The 24872-nt window shown below is 42.5% G+C and overlaps 2 protein-coding genes across 2 annotated transcripts in view; one reads left to right on the top strand and one right to left on the bottom strand.

Annotated features, from left to right (window-relative positions):
* Positions 1–3355, bottom strand: part of LOC306801412 (uncharacterized protein) — a gene marked incomplete at its 5' end in the record, with an annotated part of 16446 nt that extends 13091 nt beyond the window's left edge. Inside the window, 2 exons of the mRNA XM_079304480.1 lie at positions 521–1092; positions 3349–3355. Coding sequence (XP_079160606.1) covers positions 521–1092; positions 3349–3355 — 579 coding nt within the window. The remainder of the gene's footprint in view (positions 1–520; positions 1093–3348) is intronic.
* Positions 717–24872, top strand: PROSER2 (proline and serine rich 2). Its single transcript, XM_079304449.1, has 4 exons — positions 717–888; positions 10113–10328; positions 19973–20225; positions 21131–24872. Exons 2-4 carry the CDS (start codon positions 10149–10151, stop codon positions 22111–22113), a joined length of 1416 nt encoding a protein of 471 aa, XP_079160575.1. The 5' UTR covers positions 717–888; positions 10113–10148; the 3' UTR covers positions 22114–24872.

The raw sequence follows: 24872 nt of genomic DNA, 5'->3' as shown, positions 1-24872 counted from the left end.
CAACAGGCAGAGACACCTTTAACTAGACCAGATTGCTCAGAACCCCATCTAGCCTGGGTTGAGCACTCCCAGGGATGGAGCATCCACAGCTTGGGATGATCAGGGCAGGTTTTACCTCAGGTTTTACCTCTGCGAGGCAGCCAAAGGTGTCACTGTCCCCTCTCTGCCCTCACAGGGTGGCTGTGGAGCCCCATGTCCCTCACACAGTGGCGGGACACAGAATCACAGAACTGGTCAGGTCAGACGGGACCACAGTGGTGAAGCACAGGGTTGTGTCCAGACAGTTTTGGAGTATCTCCAGTGAGGGAGACCCCATACCCTCTCTGAACAACCTGTTCCGGTGCTTGGTCACTGCCCAGCACAGAAATTATTCCTCATGTTCAGGTGCAACTTCCTGGGCATCAGTTTCTGCCCTTTGCCTCTTGTCCTGCTGAGTGGCACCACTGAGCAGAGCCTGACCCATCCTCTGAGTCCGCCCTTAAGATATTAATAGATATTGATGAGGTCCCATCTCAGTCACCTCTTCCCGAGGCTGATCAGGCCCATCTCCCTCACAAGTGAGATTCTCCAGACCCTTGACGAACTTCGTAACTCCAACACACCGGGCTCCGCTCCTGGGGCAGCACAGCCACCGGTCGGAAGGGCACGCTCCCTCCCTCACGCCCTGCCCCGAGCGCCGGGACAAAGGCGGCGGTCCCGCCCGGGCGAGGCGGAGCCGGGCCGGGCTGAGCCACCGCCCGGCCGCTTTATCCGCCCGCCGTGGGTGGCGGCCGGCGCAGTGCGCATGAGTTCGGGGCGGCAGCTCGGCGGAGCTGCTCCGGCCACCTGCCCGCCCTCCGCCCGGGCTCGTTCCGCCCTCGGCTGGGAGAGGCGCGGACCCCAGAGCCGGTGAGTGCCGCCGTTCCCCGGGGGGCTCCCTTCGCCCTGCTCCCCCCGGCTGAGGGGTCTGCGCTCCCTTCGCCCTGCTCCCCCCGGCTGAGGGGTCTGCGCGCCCCCCGGCCCCGCTGGCGTGAGGGGCGAGCTGGCGCCGCTCCGCTCCGCCTGCCCCCGGCTCGGTCTCGCTGTGGGCAGAGGCCGCGGAGCTGCGCTCCCCTGCCAGCCCGCCACGGGAATGGTTCGGCGTTGCTCCTATTACTCACTAATGGGTTTTTAATTATTCTTCCCTCCTGTTCCGAGAGCAGCGGCGGCCGGGGCGCCGGGTGCTCGGTGCGCTGCGCGGGCTCTGGGCGGCGGGCGGGAGCGGGGACAGGGACCGGCACAGCCCTGTAGAACAGCTTTGGGTTCGGGTTAGTTTTGCTACGCGGGCGAGGAGGCGGAAAACTATCAGCAAACTGCTGCCCTGCCGTGTGTGAGGCTTGGCTTCCCACTGTTGAGCTGTTAAGAATTTTTTTTACCCCTGTGGATTTCTTGGTTTTCCCTAGCATGACCTAAAATTTGCTTCTGCTCATCGGCAACTTTAAGAAAATACGTTTAAGTAAAGGTTTCGTACCGGTAAAACTTTGATGTGTGCTGTTCCTGCCTGGCTAGGGGGGATGAGGAACAGCTGCCTTGTGCCTTCTCTTCGCTTTCCGATTGCAAATGAGAGATTTCCATTGGAAAACCTGCTGGTGTAAGCACTAGCAGATTCTAGTTCAGGATACTTTCTTCCCCTTCCTCCTGCCAGGTGCCTTTTCCATCTGGAGGTGGTAAGCATGAGATGGCTGGTGCTTCTTAACATCTTAATCTTAGGTGGTTCGGGCGAGCTGTAGTGCTTGTAAAGACAAAGCACAGCCTTAAAAACACTCTCGGGGTTTTTATTAATCCAGGATCTCAAGGGCACGTTTCCTGAATAGTTTTTGTTTTAGTGTGGCAGCGAGAGGAGGTTGCTGGAATTGGATCTCTGCTCTCTTGTGCTCGGTCCTGTGCATGGGTGTAGCAAGAGATGATTCCTGTGGTAACAAGCATGCAGATGAAATAGCAAAGAGATAAGACAGCCTCTTCTGTGTCTTTCTAAACGTTTTCCAAGGATTTTAAGCAACAACAAGTATCAGAAATGTAACAGTTATTTCCTTTCTCCTCCCTTGTGTGAAAGATACAGAGGGAAAGGCTTCTTTCCAAACCCTAAAGCATAAGTCTTAGCTTTGAAAGCTTTTGCAGTCTCTGACTTTTACTAATAAAAAGGTATTATTTTAAGAGTTTGACACACATCCTCGACTAATGCAGCATTGTAGATGGCCTTCCTTATACAGGTAGTGTTTTAAACAATTATGATAGTGGCTTTTTTCCTTCCTTTGCAGGCATTACTGTTGTATAAGGGGGGACCTGATGTTTAAACAATAAAAGGAGGAAAAAAAATGTTGCTTGCTTGAGTCTCTAATAAATGAAGGTATTAATTATTTCTCAGAAATTGAGTAGATTTTCCCAGCAGTGTTTTTCTTATCAAGAATTTGTTTGGGGATTTTACTATAGAGAGTGAATGAGTAGCCTGGAGTTTTATGACTAGAAGTACAAGTAATATCTGGCATTAGAAAGGAACAGGGGGATTTCTGTATTGCACATCTGTTTTGTCAGTAGTAAAACTCTTCTTATCCTATTAGTTATAGCTGTTTTTTTCTCTGCATGCCTCTGAGAGAAACATTAACCAAGAATGTTGGCAGACAGATTGCTGGTTGGATATAGTAACTGGAACAACTTAACTCCTGAGCAGTTGACAAGTCTCAGGCTGACTGACCTTCTGAAATACTGGAGCATGAAAATAAATGAGCATATGAATGTGGCTTTCAAAGCCAGCCAGACAGGCTGTTACTGTTACCAAATCCTCCCTACTTTTTTTTTTTTTTTTTTTTTTTTTATTAAAAAATAAAAGCAAGTGATTTTAATTTCCAGTATAACTAACTGCTTAAATAGATTATTTTCAATTGGGTGTGTATGGATTATCCCTGTATCATGTAAAGTCCAGGGCCAAGACTCTGCTGTTCTCTTTTGCCAGTGCTGTTTTCAGCTTTGTTTACCTTGGGCAGGCAGGCCTTTATGTACTTACATAGGAATGAAATGTTCAAAATTAGTTCATTTTTAAAGTAAACACTCATACTTTGTGTTTTAGATGTCCTCTGCTTTCTTCCCCATAGCAGCACAGTAGTCACAAAAAGAAACACAGGAGAGCAGCCTAAAATCCAGTGACACAGCTGTACTGGGACTGGAAATTGTCTTGCTATCCTAAATACTGTGTAAAACAGGATTTGGCTCACCATTGCTATGACTGTAGCAGCAGTTACATAATGAAACCCTAAACCCCAGCAATGCTGCACCTGTAACAAGACAGAAGTTAACTAATTACAGAGGCATCTGTGCCTGAAATTGTTTATGTACACTTCATGGTTCTAAAGTGTTGGCTGTCACAGATAGCACCACCCTGATGTTAACAGGGGAGATTTTAAAATAGCAACTTGAAAAGAATGGGATGCTTTCCTTGTTGAAATTTGCATAGAGATGTTTGAAGTCAGAGGAGAGCTCAGCCATCACCTGGATGTGTTTAAAACCCCACACAGGGCTGGATAAGGCAGCTCTGAGTATCACACCTACTTCTCCCACTGAGCAGCTGCTGATCATCAAATCTCAACTAGACAGTACCAGTGAGAGACTTATAGTTATCCCTAGGTAAGACCTTAATCTACAGAAAAGTAACTACTTGTTTTATTTTTAGTTGGGGCAGGAAGGGATTCTGTCACTGTAAAGGAGTGGGATATGTGAGCTCTTCAGGGATCTTTGGTGGTTTCATCCCCAATGTTGTATAGGAGCCTTTGCCACTGGCCTTCATTTTGGGCAGCAAGATTCAGCTGATGCAATGAACTGGGAATTTGCAAGGGAAGAGGCAAAGGTGTGGGCATTAGGCTCACAGATTCCTTTTTTACCTTGATAAATTCGGTCTTGAGGGTGGACTATCATTAAATCCTGCACTGCTATTCCACTGCCTTAGAAGAAGGAGCATTTCCCAAACACTGCAGAGAGGAGAATGAGGCAGTGATGAACTATGCTCTTGTGGTGGCTTGGTTGTGTGTAACAAAGTCTCTAAAGCATAGGGTCTCAAAACAGTGAAAAGGATGTTCTTGAATATATAGAAAGACCAGTTAAGAATGAAGCACAACATGGAATCCTCATTTTCTGGTATCATCAGGCTTGGATTAACATGATCAAAGGTGTGACCTTAGGCATTGTTTCTGAGCAAAGCATGATTTGGAGAATTCAGTGTAGTAATTGAATTATTACTTAGGCAATGAAATGTTGGTTTGTAATTGTTTCCTTTCTTTTAAAGTGCTATATTTAATTTGAGACCCAATTCACCAAACCATTTAAAAATGTGATGGAATGTCCTAGTGAAGTCACACAGATTTAAGTTTTACTGAATTGGTGCTTTGCCCATCTAGTTCTTTCAAAAATGTATGTACACAGGATTAGTTATTTCACTGTTGGCAGCTCTCACAAATTCTAGTGTGAGTTGTATGAATGACATTCAGTGTGTTTCATGAGGCTCCAGCTTCCAGATTTAGAGGACTGAGAGAATCTTTGTTTTTAACTCTAAAACTAACGGATTTTCTGGCTCCCCAGCCTGTAGAGGAAAGTTTGAATTGTCACAAGTGTGCCACAAAAACCAGAAAGTTTAAAACAAAATACTGAGGTTACATACATTGAATTCTGGGAAACTTGCATGGTAGTTGTTATTTTTTAATTACTTTGATGTAGTTGCATATCTGTCATGGACTGCCTTGACAGCCCCCCCAGTTCTTGGCTAAACATTGTTCAGTCCTACTTGTCACCTGTTGTACAAATCAATATTGATGCCCAAGGAAGTGTCTATAAAAATGCTGTTGGCCTGACTCTCATTTAGCAGATCTTACTGTTGTAGATTCTGTGTCTGTGTATTTTTTTTTCTTTTCTGTTAATGCTCAGCATGTCTATTTGTCTGGCCATACTGTGGGGACAGTCCCTCTCTAAACAAAGACAGGAGCTTTTCTGGGTTATTGGATGTTAAATAGCCATGACTGTTTTGAACACTCAGGATTTTTCATGAGCAGATAAAAACTGTGAATCATACTTTTATTACAAGCTTCTACACTTATGATGTATAGGAGAAAAGTCATAATTTAACCATGTTGGTCAGTTTTGGTTTACCTTGGTTCCTAAACATCAGCTCTTGTCTGTTGTTACTTCAGTTTTATTTTGTTTCTTTCTGTAAGAACAGCTTATTAATTTACTATCTGATTCTGTGGGGGTTTTATGTATTTCAACAAAACCTCATCAGTTTATCCTGTGTACTCCTGGAATTAGTCAACTTGCCTGTGAGGTTTGGCCTCTGTAGGCAGTACTGTTACTTAGCCTGTTCTTCTACCAGCAAGCTTCACTCTTACTGTATATCACAAGAGCAGGGTTGCCTCTAAAGCTCAAAGATTTACTCAGTATTTCACATACTGCAGGAGGTAAGAAGAATTCAGCTGCTGATAGCCCTGTTCAAAAGGAGGAAATGTGTCCACTGTAAGTAACCATCAGTTAGTTTTGAGGAGTTTGGAACAGCAGTGGCTCAGTGAAGACATGTTGTGGGCCAGCTGGTTTTGTTCAGCTCTGGTCTTGTACAGCTGGTTCAAAGGTATGTTGCAGGAGCACTTAATACAAGGAAAAATTCATGAGGCTGTTAGACACAAATACCTGGCCTGTTTAGGGAAGCCCTGTGGTCTCCTGACCACAACACACAGGGATCTGAATAAATTCCTGCTCTCCTTTGCCTTGTTTTACTGATTTGCTGCCAATTGTCAGAGGCTGATAAAGGTCTCCAGTCTGCCCCTGTACCCTCATTTTTATAAAAGCCATCCCATGGTAACACTTCTAATGACCACAGAGTGTTTCCAGATGTTTTTTCCAGATGCTTAACTCTCCAAACTCAGCTGCCACTGTGGAGTGCAAGGGGACTGACAGTGTGTGCAGAGCTGAGTGTGTGCATTGCTATGTCTGTGCACAGCTGACAGATTAAACCAACCTTGAAGTTCATTGCCACTTCTTCTGTTTCAGTTGAATCACTGAGAAAGGGCTGGTTAAGAATAAAGGCCAAATCTGTGTGATGCTCAGAGTACAGTGAGGCTTAGAAGTCTATCTTGAGAAATGTTTCATGCAAAGAGTGTTCTAGAAATTGTACATATAGCAAAAGGGACAGACTGATCTTGTGCCCTTTTAAAAATGCATGATAATTTTCTAAAAATTGTCAACTCACCTTAAGTATATTGTGCAGTTAATGGCCTGGTGCTGTCTGCTGACTTTTGGCTCCTGGCTTACATAGCAGTTGATTTTTAGCATTTAAATGTCTTGCACTTTTGTGGGATTGATCTTTTTGCCTATTAAGCTAGTCTTCAAACAGGATTGTTAATAAAAAATTCTTTCAATCTCCTGCTACTATAGAAACAGTCCCTTGTAAATGCTAACATTGAGTTTCAGTGAAGAAGTAACCTTAGTCAGCAAAACTATAAAAAATCCTTTTTGAAAGGACAGACCGCACCTTATCTTTGATGGCAACTTAATACATTCTCTCTGAATTATTTGCCTCTGTCAAAGCAAAATTAAATCTTTGGAGGTGAAAGTGCTAACTTCAGAATCTTTCAATTTCCTCCTTCTACTCTCTGAAAAACATGCATGATATGTGACTTTGTTTTAAATATCTCATGAAGGCTATCTCTAGTGTAACCAAGAAGTGATCACTTCAGATGATAGAATCGCATCTGCCCTAAGATGCATTTCTGGTTTAATATCTAGGATCTTCTCTCCAACTAATACTGTTCTGTCACACTTCTGTGCTCCTGTGGCATGGTCAGATTTTTTTTTTATTATTTTTTATTAATAATCCCTTATGGTATAGGCACACATCTCTTAAGCCAAGATAAAAAAATACTCAGCTACAATGACTGAACAACAAATCCCATTGAGAGCAACTTTCATATTTAATGCATCTCTGAAGGTCAGGAGGAGCAGCTGCCTGTCGTCCTGCTGTTCCTGCTCTCTGAGCAAGGTTGCCTTATTTTTGAACCCTGATTGTTACCTTGGCAATCCTACTGAAATGGACTGTTGCATTAGATTCTTGACTATTTCTATCTTAAACCTATAAAGACTTTCACTTAATAGAGATGACATAAAGAGGGTGAAGGGATTTCCGTGTTAACCACGGTTAGGAGAGGAATTTGTAAAACATGCTGGAAGTATTGCAGCATTGCCAGGCAGCCTCACATCAGCTCTAGCTGCTCTAGACACTGTACAAAGGTGTAGGAATTTCTCAAAGCATAAAAAACACAGCAAAGGGCAGAAAAAATATTGTAGGTGAACGGGTTATGATTTTATTGAAATGTTCGTTTGATGTGTTAAAGATGATGTAAAAGGTAGAAGGGGGAAAAAATCTTCCCCCACACCTTTTCTGCAGGCTCACAGGCCATTGCACAACTCCCAAGCTTTTCTGAAATGAGTAAAACTCCCCAAGAAGCCACATCTTCCAACACAAAAGCAGGACTGGTGCTGTACTGTTTGATACTGGCTCTTGTGTGGGTGGCTCTCTGAACCAGTCACCCTCACTGCCTTTAGTCATTGTTCAGGAGCTTTGTGAGACATCTGAACTGGAGCTCCAGAATGAGTAATGGGAGCTTGCTGGGAGCAGAGTTATTTGTTGGTATTTAGAATCTGTGCCTTTAATGTTTATTGCTGCTGAATCTGCATGTTCCTGCTGTCCTGAATGCAGAGAGCCCACCATGAACTTAGTCCTGGTTGAGCTGAGGTACTGCTGTTGGAGAAAGCAGAACAATACTCATAAATACTTCTCCCTCAAAATCTGGGCCTCTCGATTTTTTTTCTTGATAACATGGATTAATATATTCACCTGGTTAATCTTTAAATGTAGGTTTTATTTATGATCTCTATTGTAATCTCCAGCAGTGACTTCTCATAATGTTCGTAGTTTTGAGTGAGAAATCTCATAGTTGTCCATAGTGTCACTGAGGGACTGAACAAACAAGGCATATTCAGTTTGTATTGGGGACACCTGGATAAAAATTTGATGCTGCAACTTGAAAGTGCTGAAGAGAAATAATATTTACCTTGTGTTGAATGGCAGTAGAAGTACTCACCTCTTGCTGGTTTCTCTTTGCCATCTGAACATCACCTTGACAGTCATAGGATGGAATCTAAAGTGAGTGGGAGTTTTCTGTGAATTTTAGAGCTGTCAAGATTCTCTGATAGTCTTGCCTTCTAAAAATTATATATGTATTTCAGTGTGCTTGTTCGTGTGTAGGATTTCAGAGGAGTCAAGATTTTCACTGATAATGTTGACTTTCAAAAATTGCATAGATTTCCTTGTGTGGATGTGTTTGTGTCTGGCTTTTCAGCACCATGGGCTTTGTTGAAGATGGAGCTGCTGTTGCAGGATATGTTCCATGCTTGAACTGCTGTTTTCCTGTTTAAATTTCTGCAGCAGCCAAAGGTATAGCAGGTGTCTCAGTGCTCCTGTGTCTGCCTGTCCTGAGAGTTTGAAAACCAGGACCATGAGCATGTTTCTACTTCCCTGGGCATCACTTAAGGCCCATTATCCTGAGGGTGCATTGTGGAGAAAAAAAAAAAAGTTCTTTTTGTATAAAAGTAAGGCTAAATTTGATCGTTAGACCTAATGCTCATAAGAAGGGCTGTGAGATGTTTTTGTTGTGGCAACCCTGGATTGTGGATGTGCTTCCAAGACTTGCTGGACTGCAGCCTAGCTGCATTGTGTGGGAGCTTTCCCACAGGACGTGTTGGTGCTGCAGCACAGGGACGCACCTCTGGTAATGTCATAGCCCTCTCCTGGGAGGAGGGATCAGCAGGATGGAATTGTTGCTCTGTATTGGCAGATGTTATCTCACTGCTATGAAACACTAATCAGCTTACCAGAAGGCTCTGGTTTCTCAGCCCTCAGCCCACAGCTGTGGGGTGCAAGAAGTAATCTGATTGAATTGGAAATGCAGGCTTGACTTTGCTTCTCGTGTCACCTCTTGAGCCATAATAAAGGGAGAAGCACTTGGGAAGCAGGAGCATCTCATTTAATTTGTGCAGTGTCAGGGGAATGGTGTCTGTTTCCCAGCTGGTTGCATATAACATGGCACCTCAGAACCAGCTGTTTTGAGGAATGTGTCACTGCTCTTCATGGGTCACAGACAGGGGTGAAAAGATGGACTAGATGCAAGCAAGGCAGTTTCTCCTGGCAAAGGGTGGTTTAATGTATTGGAGTGAGAAATGAGCTAGGTTCTATGTTTTTCCTACCCCCTGCTCATGCTGTTAGTGCACTAAGATGACTTTTGTGTTTGTGTCCTTGAGAATAAAAGAAAAAGTTCTGCCAGAGTGTTTTGGGAGATGACGACAGTTCAGAGGTTTTACAGAACTGGGCACTGGGAAAGCTTAAAAAACTGGGGGCTTTTGCTCCAGGGAGTGCTGGTACATATGTCTGTTTCAGTAAGAGTCTTCCAAATGTACAAGTACTGTTTCTTCATGGCTGAGTGAAATAAAAGCTCATGAAGCTTTAAAATGCAATTTGTAATGTACTGGTGCAAAAATGGCACCAAGTTTTGCTCATGGATCTTTCCCCAGAAGCAGGTGGCACAGAACTGCTTCAGTAGCACAAGTTAACTGCAGCAGTTGTTAGGAAATGAAGGGGGTTCTGTTCATTTCCTCATGTGATCCCATAAATAGAATTCTTGTTTAAAACCAAATAAAGATAAAGGTACTTGAGCTGGGCCAGCTGGTATCTCAGCCAGTGGGATTTTATTACTCTTAATGATGTGCCATAATGGAAAACACAAACTGAATTTGTAGGACAAGTGTATATGCAGGGTCCTTACTTCTAACTGTCCATAGACATCTGGACAGATGGGGTACAGAACCTTTCTATGTTAGATTTTCAGTCATTGTTTTGAACAAAGCCAGTTTTTAAAAAGATGCCTGTAAAGTGGTAGATGTGTTTCAGGGCACGAAGATATGCCCTTTATTAAGTTGTGCTGAATTTTTTTTTTTTGCCATTTTCCATTCCTTTTCAAGTGTTTTAACAAGCAGGTTTAACCCCATAGCACATTGTTCTCTCTTTCCAGACATGAATCAAGTGAGCAGCCCTACGTAACACACTGATGGCATTCTGTGCTGCATCGGGATCAATAAGTCAAGAAGGTGTGATGCCTAGGAACCTTGTGGTGGATTCTCCTGAAATGGCATCTGAAATCTCTCCAGAACACACTCATGGGAGCGTGGAAAGGGCTGCCAGTGTGGAGAATCATGGCAGCCAAGCTAGATGCAGAAACCTTGCTTTGGTAAGTGTTTAATGAGCCTTGAGCTTAGTGGTACAGATTACATTAATAGCTCTGTCCCACATCATGCTGTTTTTTGTTTTATTAAGGTTGATTCTTGCCATTTCTAATCCTAAGTGGTTGCTGGTGTTGTCTCGCTTGTTAAATTCAAAGGCCAGAAATACCTTCTCAGCTTGTTATTCTGGCCTGATTGTCTCAGAGCTTGGAGAGTGCTGCTCTTCAGCCCTTCCTCCCAGAGAACCAGGACCAGCAGTAAGGGCTGCTCTGCCCTGGCTTTCTTTCTTCAATAGAAACTTAAGGATAGTGGTTGTTCTACAAACTGCTTTTTGCTTAATCTCTTTGTTGACACTCCTGAATAAAGGTCTCTGCTTATTCCACCTTAATTAGATGAGTAACAAATATGTCACCATAAGCAAAGCCCTGCTCACATTAGTGAGTATGAGTGTGTGGCCATTTAAATCATGAGTGAGTAACTGAGGGAGTAGGATGCACTTCTACATTTTTCCCAATTAGCAGGGTGAATCAGGCAGTGAACTCAATAGTATACTTTGTACTGTGACAGGCTAAGCCTAGAAAGCAGGTATGGTTCCTTCCATATTTTTGTTATCATCCCAACCATTTGAAAAGCATCCATTTTTAATTGAGAAGAGAGCATTCTGGTAAACATGCTTGCCCTAAGTGGAAATCTAAATCTCTGTCTTGCCTTAAACATGGAATGAGGCTTTCTGTTTCTTTCCCTCTACCTTCCCTTCCTTTCAATGTGGTAGTTTTCTGTGAAAAAGTTTGCAAAACCTGTATTTACCTGTATACCTCAGACACACTCATGGTTTTGTGCTTCTTTGTGAGCTTTCTGGCACCTCGAAGCAATTTGAATGCAGTTCCTTTTTTTGTTGTTTCTACTGAAAATACTTACTGTTAATGTGACGCTGTATCCTTCAGCTGTGTTGCTAGTTAAAACAAGCACAAAATAACAAAAACACAGGCACAAAACAAGTATGACAAAATTCAGTTCCTTAACTGTTTCTGATGTGTTCTAGAAAAAAAAAGTCATGAAGGGTCAGAGTGGGGGAGGTTAAGTACATCATTTGGACTCAGGAAGTTAGTGCATGTTGTTTATTTTATGAAAAGTAGTTGAATTTCAGAGAATTACAGTGGAAGTAGTATTTTGCTAGAGAGTTACAACTTAATTTTACACAGAATTGCAAGTTAATTTTGCTTTTTACTCTACCACTAGTTTCCAGGTTAACACAGTAATAACCAATCATGTTTCCTTGGGTTTTTATTCTTAGCTGCAGTAGCAGGCATGAGACTAGATACTTGAAAAAGTCAGTATTGAATAACAAAGCAATGTATAAATCAGGCTGTTTGTACAGTCTCATCCTGGGTCTGCTGTGTCAGAAAATGACGTAAATCCCCTTAGCCCAACTAGATCCTGCCATGTGATAGCCCATATGATGATGCATCAGCTAGAATTGGAATCCCTTCCTACTCTGTAATGCAGTCATTTATAGATGGAGTAAAAGTTGGCTGCAGGCTTAGGCAATTCCTATCAGACCAGTGAATTAGCAGTTCAGAGCCTTTTGTTTGTCTTGTTGGAGTTTGTGCATGAAGGCAGTGAATTGTGTACCAACAAATTTGTGATGCTACAGATGCCCTTCCATGATTTTTCTTCCAGCTGTGTAGTAGGTGGCATGTCCAGTAAAGCTGACAACTTGCATGTGTGGAGTAACAGGTTGGACAATAAAAATTCTCAATACAAACATGATTTCAGTTTCTAAATTTGATAAGGGGTCTGTGTTAAACTGAACATGAAGGAAATTCTGCCTCTTCTGCTAATTGCTGGAACATGCTCCTAGAGACATTATGTTCTTGCTTCAGTAGCTTTGTTATAAAAGTTCAGAAGATGTAGAAGCTTTGATGGCCTAATGAGAAGAAAGGGATAGATAACTTTGTGTAGACACAGAATTTCTGTTATGCCAGTTCTGAGAAAGGAGGGGATGTATTTTCAGGTACACTGGACCTTTACCAGACCCTGTAACAGAAGCAACTAAAGACCTAACTGCCTCTTCATTTATCACTTTCCTGGCTCTGTTCACCTAGAGACAGGGCAAGAAAGGTCAGGGTTGGCTTTGATTTTTTGGGGGTTTTGTAATGGCATTTCAAAGGAAAGGAGTGTGACAATGCTGCTTATGACAGGTCCCTACTGCTGCAGGTTTCTTCCTACTTGATTGTAAAAAAACAGGCTCTTAAGCTTCTCAGTGTCAAACTGCATTAGTCACTAAATATAACCTTTGTATTGCATCTGTGGAATTCAAACAAACCCAGGGATGTGATAATAGGGACAAACACAGGACTGGCTTTAGCCTTTGCTGACTGCTCACAGCTGGTTTGGCTGACTCCTGGCTGGTCCTACATCCTATGTGTCTGTGCTGGGAACTGGTTGTCAGTTCAGGAATGACTAGGAGATGGACATCAATTGCCATGTGCTAAAAAGGTCTTAAAATTCTGTTTGTGGAATCCTTCCCAGTCAGCTGTTGTCACTTCAGTTTAATTTTGCTAGTTTTTTCAGCTTCTCTTACCTATAATTAGTGATTTGACAACTGCAGGCCTCTAAACCAAATGTATTTTTTTAAATGGAAGACAAGATGCTGCCTTGATTTTAAGAGTATTTCCACAGAAATTATAGATGTGCAGGACTGGATGTAATCTGTCACAGGGGGGTTGAGTTGGGATGGGAGGAGTGTATGCCTTGATATGTTCATCTCACATGAATGTTAGTAACCATAAAAGCTGTTCTATATGAGGACATTAATTTGCATGAATATTTTGGTTTCTTTGTTAAAAAGAGAAATCCATACATCTGGTTGAGAGAAATGAATTTTCTCAATGCATGGAATCAGCTGCACTTATCCAAGGATAAGAGCAAACAAAAACACTCTGTTCTTGGCAGTTCTAGTTTCCAAAACCCAGTCTGTAATGACACTGCCTGATGTGGTATAAGGATTAATTATAAGGTATAAGGATTAATGAAATACAGTTGCAGCAATTTAAGGACACTTAATTTGAAGATAAAACTAGGTCTTGGGTCTTTTTGAAGCAATTTGTTTTGTTCCACTGACTGAATAGGCACAGACCAACTTGTTAAAGCCAATCCTTCTTCCAGTGCTTCTCTGATAATTGGGCTAGGTATCTATTCTCAGCCATGAGTAACTGCTTTAGTTTGTAAGAAGAAGAATGTGCTAGGACAATTGTTCTACCTGTGAAAACCATGGCAGAGGTGCTGGTTGTACCTGAAGTGAGCTGTGCTAATTGGAGCTGCACCAGTAATAAACTGTGTCTGTGCCTTGGATCTGCTTCTACAACTTGAGTACTTTACCTTCTGTATCTGAACATGTTCTACTGAATGATAGCTTTGCAGGATATTTTTGGTGGATCACACTGTGTATTATATTTTATTTTTTGCATTTGGATCAGACAGATCCTTGGTTAATGCCACAGTTCACCACCACTCTTGGGGCAGTGGTGACCTTTCTAACTTGTTCAAATTACTATTTCATTTGATCACTAATCAAATGACTTAAACTGGGTGAGGCCATGACTCTAAAAAGAGATTTTGTTTGTTCTGATTGTTATTTTTTCACAAGCTTCCTCTCTGACTCTAACAAGAGTTCATAGCCAGGCACTGAAGATGGTTTGTCACTCCTGGATCCCCTGTATGGTACAGGTGATATTCTGAACACTGGTTACATAAACATAAAGAGCAGCTATGCTGGAGTAGACTGAGCTAGCTCAGTGTTCACACACTCAGCTATTTAACTCAGGGCTGACCTGGTTGTTTTGTAGTTATGGTGTCTCTTGTAGCCTAAAAATTTGTTGTTATGATCCTTATGTTGTTTTGGATCAGTACAGATAGTTCAGATACAACAGACCTGGCACTCTAAGTGCACCATGTTGGTATCTCTTCACCTCAACCTCCCTGAAGATAATCCACTGGGAATCTAGTGAGGATTTAGGGGTTCTGGAAAAGGAGAGATCATGTGTCTGTTAGCCCACTGCCACCTTTTTTCCTCACAATTTGAATGAGCCTTGTGATGCTGAGCTGCATTTCAGGTGCATTCAAGGGAAAGTCCTCAGAAAGACTCCTTTCATAAAATAAATGTGTTTTTCCCCCTTGACACTGATACTCCACAGGCTTTACTGTGCTACAAGACTTTTCACCATGTCCAAGGACTTTGCCAAATAACAATACACAAAAATGAGAAGAATTTTTGACTGTTTGCTTTGTATGGATACAGCTGCCTTGGGGCAGGTGGAACCCATTCCTTACAGGGTGTGGAGAGAGCTATGCTATGCTTCATCCACTTTAAACTGATTTTAGTATGACCTGGAAGCAGTGTGCCTTGGAAAAATAAGAGCCTGACTCTTAGCAAGGCATGATCTTGCTGTAAAATGTGCTAGTGAGAATATAGATCCTGAAGGCAGTTTGGGCTCTGTGCACAAACTGTACCATTGTGCTTCAAAGCAGAATCTGGTAGATAGAGATTATTCCAGCAGATGGGAAAATCTGCTTTTTAAACCATAGGCATTCCTGAACTTCCAGAGTGTTTTCTTCACATATTCCACTACTTTTCATGGAATTCCTGTATTAAGTATTTTTGTATTCACATTTCTGTAATGTGAAAGGTAACTTCTACTTGTCTCGTGTTCAGTGAATGTAGAGATTTCTTGTGATTATATGGGTGCCCAACTTTTTATATATTAAAATACACATGGGGACTCAGGGCTGTATCTGCCCACCTCCCATTTATTCTCCCCTTTTTTAATGTAACATGCTCCATTATTTGAGCCTTCCTGTGCAGCTAAGCTCCGTGCTTTGTTCTGGATGTTGTCCAGCTTGGCTGCATCCTTTCCAAAGTTCAGCAATCTGAACCTGAACTCTGTGTTCCAAATGAGGATGTGCTGTCATGTCATCACCCTGGTTAATATATCCCAGAATGAGCTCTGCATCCCTGAACAGCAGATTTTTTTCCCTCTTTATGGCACTTAAACTGACAGTCACAGGCTGTGCAGGTACCTTGCAGTAACTTCATCTCAGCATCACTTTTTTGTTGATCTGTGAGTTCATTTTTGGAGGCTGTGTCATAAAGATTTCACATCCAGGTATGTGACATCTTGTGCTTGCACCTGTTGGTCAAGTCAATAACCCTCTCCTGAGAAATGAGCTTAGTGTGAAATTATTTGATTTTTTTAAAATGAAAATTATTTAGTAGCTTTTGCCAGAAATGTCTCCCCATTTTTCTCAATGTTGTTTTAACACAATTTCTTTTCTCTAATTTCTATAGGCTGATCAGCCTAATTTTGTTTATCAAAGAGATGTCTTCAGAGTTTAAGTAGATATTCAGCTTGTTTTCTTTAAAAGTAGGTTAGGAGTAATTTAGTCAGTTTATGACTTTAGCTCATCTAGTTTATCTTTTAAGTACTTGTAGATAATTTGTTTTCTCACTTAGGACCTATTGATTATATGCTTTGCTACCTCTTATGAAGCACACGGGTACAATTATGCTTGTAAACTGAAGAAAACAACACTCAATATTATAGTCTTCTTCACCAAATGAATGGTATTATCAAAACCATCAGATAGTGGGTTGTAGAGGAAGCACTTTCTGACACAGCACACAATTATACTCTGAAACTCCCTGCCACAGAATGCTGTGAATGCCAGTCATTTCCATGCCTCAAACAATAAGATGAATTCATTGCTAGAAAAGCTCATTAAGGGCTATTAAATACACAGATGCTGGGAAGTCTTTAAGCCATGTATGGCTGGAAACTGGAAGGATTTAGAGGAGAAAAAAAACTATATCCATCCAATATACAGCAACACCCCCCAACCTTTCCTCTAATCCTGTGTGTTCATGGCTGCTGAAGGCTACTGAGCTAAATGGGCTTTTTGGTCTGATCCTGTGTAGCAGTTCATGTTCTTAGCTGTAATTCACTTGCTTCCAGCTTCAGTACAATCCAGTCCCCTTCCCTTTCCTAGTCAGACTTCTGTGTTAAAGCTTTTATATGTGTTCTGATACAGTTCCTGCACACAGAGCTTTCCTTTTCACCCCTTCTAACAAGTAGAACTGCCTTGTTATTAACAGACTGCAGCCCAAGTGGTGTTACACCTCTGGCCTTTGTACTACACATTGGAACAGTTTGCTCTCTTCATGGCTCTTCTGAGAAGCATCCAGTCACTTCTTTCCCTTGGAATTGTCCCTAATGATTCTTCAGTGCTGTCAGGTGATTGATAAATCAGTTGAATCTGGCATTCTTATGGTATTTTGCTAATTGAAGTTTCCTTAGCAGGTTTTAGAAGATTTCTTAAGCAAGCACTGCAGATGTCTTGGGATTTCCTGTGGTGTTCTGTTTCTGTCAAAGCTGTGCTGGTCTTAGGGTATTATATCTGGATGTGATGTTCAGAATTTCTTCAGATGTGTATAGAATTGTGGGCCTCTGGATATTAGGTTATTGTTTTGAACAGGTAGAAAAAGAATATTTTCTATGAAATAGTTGATATTCTTCTTTTCTTTCTCTTATTTCTTTTTCTTTTCCTCTTTTATCCCAAACACTGTTATAACAGACTCTTTCCTGTTTGGCGTAAGCAGGAAATGTTTGGCTGCACAGAGAACTAAAATATTAATGCCAGCTGAGCACACTCAGCTATTTCAGCTGTTTGCATCCCAAATTTCTTCTGTCCAAGCTGGTTTTTTTCATCCTCCCAATTTAATGTAATTTCAAGCTGAGGCACAATATTCAAGTTTCAAATTCAGGCTGTCTTTTGACAGTAGTTCTAAAGTTTGTAGTGTTAGGTGTATGTGAGATTTAGTTTAGGGAGGTGTGTTTGTGTATCAAGAGTAGGGAGTAGATGGAAACTATGAGGTGAATAACTCAAGTAACTGAAAATACTTTTCTTTGACTATTAAAAAACACAAATTCATCAAGAAAAAAAGGAGGCCTGGAAAACCAGCCTGGAAAGAATATGGACTGTTCCAGTACTTGGAATATATGGAAAATGAACTAATTGCAAATAGACTTGGTAGTCTTCATTAAAACTGGCACCTTTAAGTTAGAAAAATTCCTCCCATGTTTCTGAAGGCTTTAGTGTAATACAGGTGGGAATAAAGCAAGTCACTGCTTGCTTTACATCTCTGAGCTCCTTTGGTTTGACCAGCCTGAGTAGGTTTTTTTTCCACTGTGATTGTGTGTCTAAATTGGGATTGTTTCCTTGGCTGGCAAACTGAAACATGCCTTGCCTGAGGGAGTTTCTACCCAGACTGGATGCCTTGCATCTCAGCACAGTGCCCTGGCCTAACACTGCCTGTTCTCCAGAGCTGTTGGTTTTGCATTTGGGTTTTTTTGTTTGGTTTTTTTTTTTTTTTTTTCTGATGAAATGTGACATTGATCATCTTGAAGGGAAACTGCATGAGGAAACAGATAGAAGTGCTAACAGAGATGAAGTTGGCCTTTCACATCTTGGTGTGCTATTTATTACAAATGTGTTTGCAAAGAGATGGTTACTCAATTTAGATTCTTTACCTAAAGGGACACTGCTCATTTCAGCAAGATCCATGAAGGATGGTTAAATCAGGCAAAGCTCTCCTGCAAATCTTACCTGGCTTTGAAAAATGTTCAGTCTTGCAGCACAGAAAAGGATGGAAGGAAGTGCTTTTGGAAGTCTTTGCTTCCTTGCTTTATTCTTTGCTCAGCTCTTGATCAGACAAGCTCATGTGGGAGCAGTTTTTTAGGTGCACACAGTAATTCCTGTACCACGCTCTGGATTTGTTGCCACTCTGAACTTCTTAAACACAACCCCCTCTTCTTTTCCTTTAAGTCTGTGTAAGTCTGGCTCTTGCAATGAGCTCACCCTCAACAAAAGGTTCTTGGAGCCCTGTTCAGCTCCAGCTCAGGGCTACCTAACAAGGGCTCCTTTCCTGTCATTCTCTCGCCTGCTAGACATAGCAGCCCTATGAGTATTTGGGTGGGGAAGGAAGGAGATTGCAACATCCATTAAGGAAAAAAAATACACACACACAAAAAAAAAAACAACCAAAAAATAGAAAAGGAAGGCTTGTCTGTCTCTTGCTTTTCAAGTGCAGCTGTAAAACTTTCCTTGGCCTTTGAAAACTGTCATGTGGTGGGTGCGAGCTGTGGGCTACGTCAGCCTTTGAAGTTCATCCTTTAAACCAGCAGTGGCAAATGGCATCCAAATCTGAGCTTTTGTAGCAGTTTTGCTGCAAGGTGGAATAAGTTACTTATGCTGACAGTACACTGTGGACAGTAAGACTAAAGTTAGAAATAACCACACCTCTGTACATCTTCCCCACCCACCAAATGTTCTATTGGCCACACAGGCAAAGGCAGCCAAGAGCCTCAATGCATTTATTTTCTCATCTGTGACATTCCAAGTGCTTGGAGATCAATTGTCACTGAGTGCAATGCAGCACATTATATTTCTTAATCTATGGGAATACTTTGCTACAGAGTTCTTATTTTTAATACTGAGAATGGGGATAAAAGCTTTGTGCAAGGCATTAACAGGGAGAGCTGCACACAGGTTTTTTTAGTCTAATCTAATGTAAGATGATCTGAACAGGCATGGTGAGTTTGAAGCAAGTTGTGCTGCCCTAGCAAGAACGTGCTACCTCTTGGGTATTTGTACTGCATACCTTTATGTGTTTAACTAAACTCTCCCAGCCCTCCACTGAGAAGTAGCCTTTTTTACCCAGTCTGCACGTGCAATGAAGTGTCCTTGGTGTTTCTTGTTGAGTTACTGACAGTAAAGTTTCCAGTATATGCTTGGCAGGGGAGAAATATAGTCCAGAAAAGGGAAAACCTCACTTGATTTTCAACAATATATGCTTGTATTCCAGAACTTACACAGGTCTCTTGGGAAATGTCTTTCCTGTATCCATTGTCTTAATGCAGTGCCTTTCCTAATCATTCTTTGTCATCTCCAAGTTTCTGGAAAAGTGAGTGTTTCTCAGGGTGGGGGAAAGGAGTTAGTTCATTGCTGCCCAGCTTTGCATGGTGATAATGTAATTAGGAGCAGTGACTCAGAGAAGATGAAGACTCGATAATCCAAGCGATTATTTATCACTTCTGTGGTCTACAGGATTATTTCCTGCAGAAGGAAATAGCCTAAGGCACTATACTGCTAGGGAGCAGGTCTTCATATTCATTCTTGGGTTTTCCATTCTGGAGCTCAAAGGTAAAATCTTTAGAAACCCTCTCCCTCCTTACTATTACCTCTTTGTAATCTCTTATGTTCCTCTGGATAATTTATAGTTTGTAGTGGCAGAGACACTTCTCAGCTCCAGCTTTGCCTCTAGAAGCCAAGTCACTCTTTGGACTTGAGCAAAAAGGGAAGCAGCCCCTTTTTTTTTTTTTTTTTTTTTTTTTTTTTGTTAGTAGCTCTTATGGCTTTTATGATATTTTAGTAATTTGTTCTGTACAACTCAGATCAACTTCTTTGCTAAACTGAAGGATGCAATATCAGTTGCTGCTCTTTTGGTTTTTAATTTCTTTTTGCCCTCTAGCATTGTAATGTCTAAATGTTTTTGGGAAGGTGTAAATTTTTCTGGTTTTTGTCTTTTTCCCCATAGGATGATGAAAGTTTGAAATATTTAACTCATGAAGAACAGGATGTTCTCATGTTCTTTGAAGAAACCATAGATGCCTTAGAAGATGACTTGGAGGAGATGGCCCTACGTGACAGTGGGATCCACTGCCAGTCCCCCAGGTCAACAGAAGAAAATGTATCCAGTCATTCAGAGACTGAAGATATCATTGACTTAGTGCAGTCAACACCTGAGAGCAGTGACCATGAAGGCCCTTCCAGCAAAGATACAGAACCAGGTAGTTGTGTTTCTTGCAAGTGTGGGTTTTCCCTTTGATCCAGTCCTGACTTATTCTAGTTCTCTGTAGAAATAGCTTAAGAAGTTCTGTACCTTCCTTACTACCTCATGATAAATTTGTTAATCATCAGGAGCTCTAAGGACTGTAATTTTAATTTATCTTGGGGTTTTTGAAATTCTTGCTGCTACTGTAACTCTTTTTCTAATTTTTCCTTTTCCCTCACGGGGGTTATGCATCTGATGAAGTTGTTGGTTTGCTATCAATCCTCTGCCTGGAGACTGAGTTGTCACTGCTGTGCACAGTCATTGCAACAAGGCAGACTGTATTCACCAACCTGTTCACGCTCTGCTCTTCTCCAAGACTTTTCAAGATTTTTCCAAGTGTTTTAAGATAGCAGATTGTTTTCAGTGTTACTCAGTGTGGGTCTGAAAGGCACACGATCCTATCAGTGAGTTTGTGACAAGGTAGCATATGGCATGTTGTTTTTGTCACCCTGTAGAGTGTGTTCTCTCTGTGTTTGGACAATGAATCTATCAGCTAGTACACACAGTGGGATGTTATGTGTCCTCTCCTGGCTGTTTTAATAAAAAATAAGAACTGCAAAACTCTTATGAAAGAGCAGCCATTGAAACACAGTGAAGCAACACGAGGAAAATGAGTGAAAGGCAGAGGAAGGGCTGTGATAGTGACACATTGTACACGTGGTGATTTGAGCTGTAGCATTGCCTATGAGATGCCATTGCTGGGGCTTCAGTTACAGCTTCTTCTGGCTATGTGGGCTGAGGCTGAGGATAGGTAGAAAGGTAGAGAGGGGAGAAATGCTGCTAAAAGAGGCATTTTAGCTTGTTTAGCTTGCATTCTGCTCTGTGTGAAGTTAATGACGTCTCTGCTGCTTTGCCTTGTAGTGTTGGATGCTGCTCAGCGAGCGCAGAGCCCTCAGCCAGCTGTACCTGCTGAGCTTCCCCCACACCCCCCTGCACCCCCAACAACCGTGTCTGAGACTCTTCCTCCTCCTCCTCCTCCCCCTCCTGCAGTGCAGCATCCGAGGCTGCTCCGTTCCGTCCCCACTCCTCTCATCGTGGCCCAGAAGATCTGTGAGCAGCAGGTGGAGAGCCGGGCGCGCTTCCCCAAGGAAGGGAATCCCGACAGGAAGAAAGCCCTGCTGGCCAACGGGGATCATCCCACAGCACCCAAGCACCCTCCTGCCCCTGCCCCCAAGCTGCACCGCTTCCCGAGCAACATCAACATAACCAACGTCGGCGGCAAGGAGTTCAGCGAGACCATTTCCAGAGCGGCCGTGAACGTGCAGGAGCGCCGGGCTCAGGTGCTGGCCAACATCAACGGGGGAGCTCTTCTGGCAGCTGAACTGGAGGAGAAGCTGCACAAAAACGATTTCTTGTCACGTAACAGAAGTTCTTCCTTACGGGATCTCTCCTCTGAGCAAACGCGCTATGAGGCCCTGACAAAACTCGGCCTAGTTAAGGGAAAGCCAGCTCAGGACCAAGTGGACCATGCCCCAAGCACTCAGCAGCTTGATGTGCAGCCCAAGCAGCCGCAGGCTGTTACCAATGGATATCAAAACATCCACGAGGTTTTAAAAAGTGAGCCCAGCCCTTTCCTTCCTATGGGCAAAACTGTAACAATCAAACCAGAGGTGGCCCTTGCCACTAACAAAGTCGGCAGCGCACAGCAGAGCACAGAAAAAAGTTGCAATGATTATAAACAAGCTGGTGTAAGCCTGGACATGAGGAGGAGGTCGGGTTCGCTGCCTCGGCCCTCAGGATTTCGATCCCAAGGGATAACAGTGAAGTTTTCCGGCCGCGGCTCAACTGAAGAAGCCAGGAGAGAGGCACTGCGGAAACTGGGACTGCTGAAAGAGACTGCATAACTGGATGGGAATGTGGTGCCAGTGGGGGAAAGTCACAGCATGGCTTTGTGCTAGAACAGTCCCAACAGGAGTGGGATCAAGTGGATTGGAAGAAAGAAGGGAAAGTTCCCTGCTCTAGGCAAACCAGGAAGGTGTTAGACACTGTGGAACGGTCACTTGTGTTTATCCCAGAAGGACTGGCACCACGTAGGGGTTTGGCTCTCCTTCCACAGAGATACTCATCTGTTGCTCTTTGTGACTAAGAGGAATTTTATTTAATTAATGCTGGACTGTAGCAGGCAGCATCTCGTTAATGAAGTGTACAGTGCAGTATTGTTGTACATAGCAAACTGAACGGCAAATCTTGCTTTTGCTCTTTCTGAAGCCAAAACAAAGAGCTCCATCTGTCCTGCCCACACGTCTGTCTGTCTGTCCATAAGAGCTTGAGATAATGTCACAGCTGAAATGTCTGACTCTGTGACACCCTTCTGTGACTTTCTGTTGTCTGTGTTATCTGGCTTGGCCTCTTCCGTGCCAGCAGTGGAATCTTCTGCTCCCTTTCTCTGCCCTTGGCTCTAAACTGTGCACAGGGTGGCTTCTGCTTCAACCTTCTCCTGGACAGAGCAGCCCAAGCTTAGAATGGGTGACTGTCTCACTCTTCTTCTGTACCTGGAGTCTCCCCTCCCTTCCCAGCCACCTGCTTCTCTGTCCCACCTGAGTGAGCCAAGTGTGCAGGGAAAGGCACCAGGAAAGCCTCAAGGATATGCACCGGCGTTCATACTGACAGCCAAAGAGTCTCTGACAATCTGTGACCCCAGCTGCTCTGTCCCAGGGAGGATCTCACAGCAGAGCAGCCACAGGAACAAGTTAACTTTGTACCAAAAGAGAGGCCCCTATGTCAAAAGCCTTCTCTTTTATGTTAGGGATCCTGGGAAGGAACTGCTACTTTTTGAACAGTAGCTGCACTACACAAATTATAAATTCTGTTACTTCTAAAACTGTCATCTGGTCTTCCTGTAGTTGGACAGCCCTAATATTCCTCTGTTCATAGCCTTATTTGATTCTGCCCTGCCAATGCATAACAGAAGTTACAGCCAAAATTCTTGCAGGCTATGTGGAGTTTCAGGAGAGCTGCATGTAGGAGCACATCATTCCTTAATGGTCCAAGTTGGTGGTATTTTGCCTTTGTTCAATAGACAAGTTTGTAAAGATGGTCCCAAAATATACTTGTGTTAGTATGTTTTTTGGGTTTTTTGTTTTTTTTTAATATGGCAAAGCTGCCCTTCCTTATTGAAACTCCTTCCCTTTTTGTATTACCTGAAAACATCACAAATAGCCACTTTAAAATCAAATGCCAAACTCTTGATTTTTTTTTGTTGTTGTTGTTGTTACTCTTTCACATTTGATTTCTCGGTGTTTTGGATTTTTTTCTAAAGGGAAAAACTGACTGACTCTCTGCACTTTCTAAAGCCTTGACCAACCCACTCCTTCTCCTAAGCAGCTTAGCAATAAACCTTGGAGAAGAGGAGGGGTGGCTACAGCAGAAACTGACACACCCTTTGGTGAGGAGCTCTGACATTACTGTGATAAACAAGTTTGTAGTTCTTGTGATAAAGTATTTCAAACTTGCTGAGCTGTGCTTGTAAACGAAGCTGTTGTGAAGGAAAAACCTTTGTGTCATTCTCAACCTGCCTCATAAGTTATGGGTTTTTTTGTTTTGTTTTCATTATCTGCTTGCTGTCTGAATCTTTAATTATGTTCTTACTGTATCTGGCTGGTTCTGTTACGTAGTTATTCTTTTCAGCGTTTTCACTGGGTAAGTGATCATGTTCCTCATTGTGATAGGCTTGCTATACATAAGCAGTCAGTAATTAAAGTCTGTGGCCATTCCTGGGCTGGCAGAGCACTTGGGCATGAATAATCAAACGTGAGAGGTGCTGCTAAAACAAAAAAGGCTGCTTGTGTGCTGCAAGTAAAGCACAGGCTTGTTCTGGGCTCTGAGTCTGTAGTCCTAAATCAGAAAGACTAAGGAGCACAGAAAATACACCCAAGCACGTGCTGCAGTGCAGGCTGGGATGGAGGCTGACATATGGATGATGCATCATTATTTATTAACATCACCTCCTAAGTAAATTTAAATGTTTCATTGGCCTTTGTGCTTTTAAATCCTGGTAAAGCAAATTCTTCATTATGAATGTGAAGTGCATACGAAGCAATCTCCACATCTAATCATTTCTTGCCAGCTCTTCTTTGAGTTGTTTACAGCTGAGAGTCCTTGCTAAGCAAACAGGAGGGAAAAATCCCTGGCACTGTTTCATTGAAATTGTCCAGTTCAATAACTCTGTAATGTCACCCTACGTAAAAATACCCCAGATATTTAATATCTAAAATTGCTATATGCTGAATTAGCTGGATCATGTTCTCTCATCCTTTGTGCAGGGCTGTGTCCTCAACTGGTGGGAAGTGAGAGTAAGATCTTCATTAGGTAAAGCAGTTTCTGCCCAGGGAGGACTTGGAACGAGGTATTCATTGTGGCCCTTCATCATAGCAGATAAATTCTCTGTGCCTAAAACTGTAGTGAGTAAAGCCATGTACTAAATGAAGTTAAGTCTAGCTGCTAATAACCTGTATATAAATTTAGCTCTATTTTGTGTATCTTGTTTTGTGTGTATATGTTGCTGTGATTTTACTTTCTTCCCCTTTGTGCTGGAGGTAATGTCTTGCACAAATCTGAGAAATCATCTATTAAACTAGAATAAACCCAATGAAATGATGGCTGA

This window comes from Erithacus rubecula (assembly GCF_903797595.1).
Source record: "Erithacus rubecula genome assembly, chromosome: 4".
NCBI lineage: Eukaryota > Metazoa > Chordata > Aves > Passeriformes > Muscicapidae > Erithacus > Erithacus rubecula.
Note: the sequence above shows the minus strand (reverse complement) of the source record. Positions and strands in the feature narration are given on the sequence as shown.

Excerpts from the sequence above, each read along its gene's own strand:
- PROSER2 (XM_079304449.1), top strand. The coding sequence starts at position 10,149 with ATGGCATTCTGTGCTGCATCGGGATCAATAAGTCAAGAAGGTGTGATG. Across the intron at positions 10,329-19,972 it reads GATGCAGAAACCTTGCTTTG|GATGATGAAAGTTTGAAATA; the intron begins GTAAGTGTTTAA and ends TTTTCCCCATAG. Across the intron at positions 20,226-21,130 it reads CAGCAAAGATACAGAACCAG|TGTTGGATGCTGCTCAGCGA; the intron begins GTAGTTGTGTTT and ends TTTGCCTTGTAG.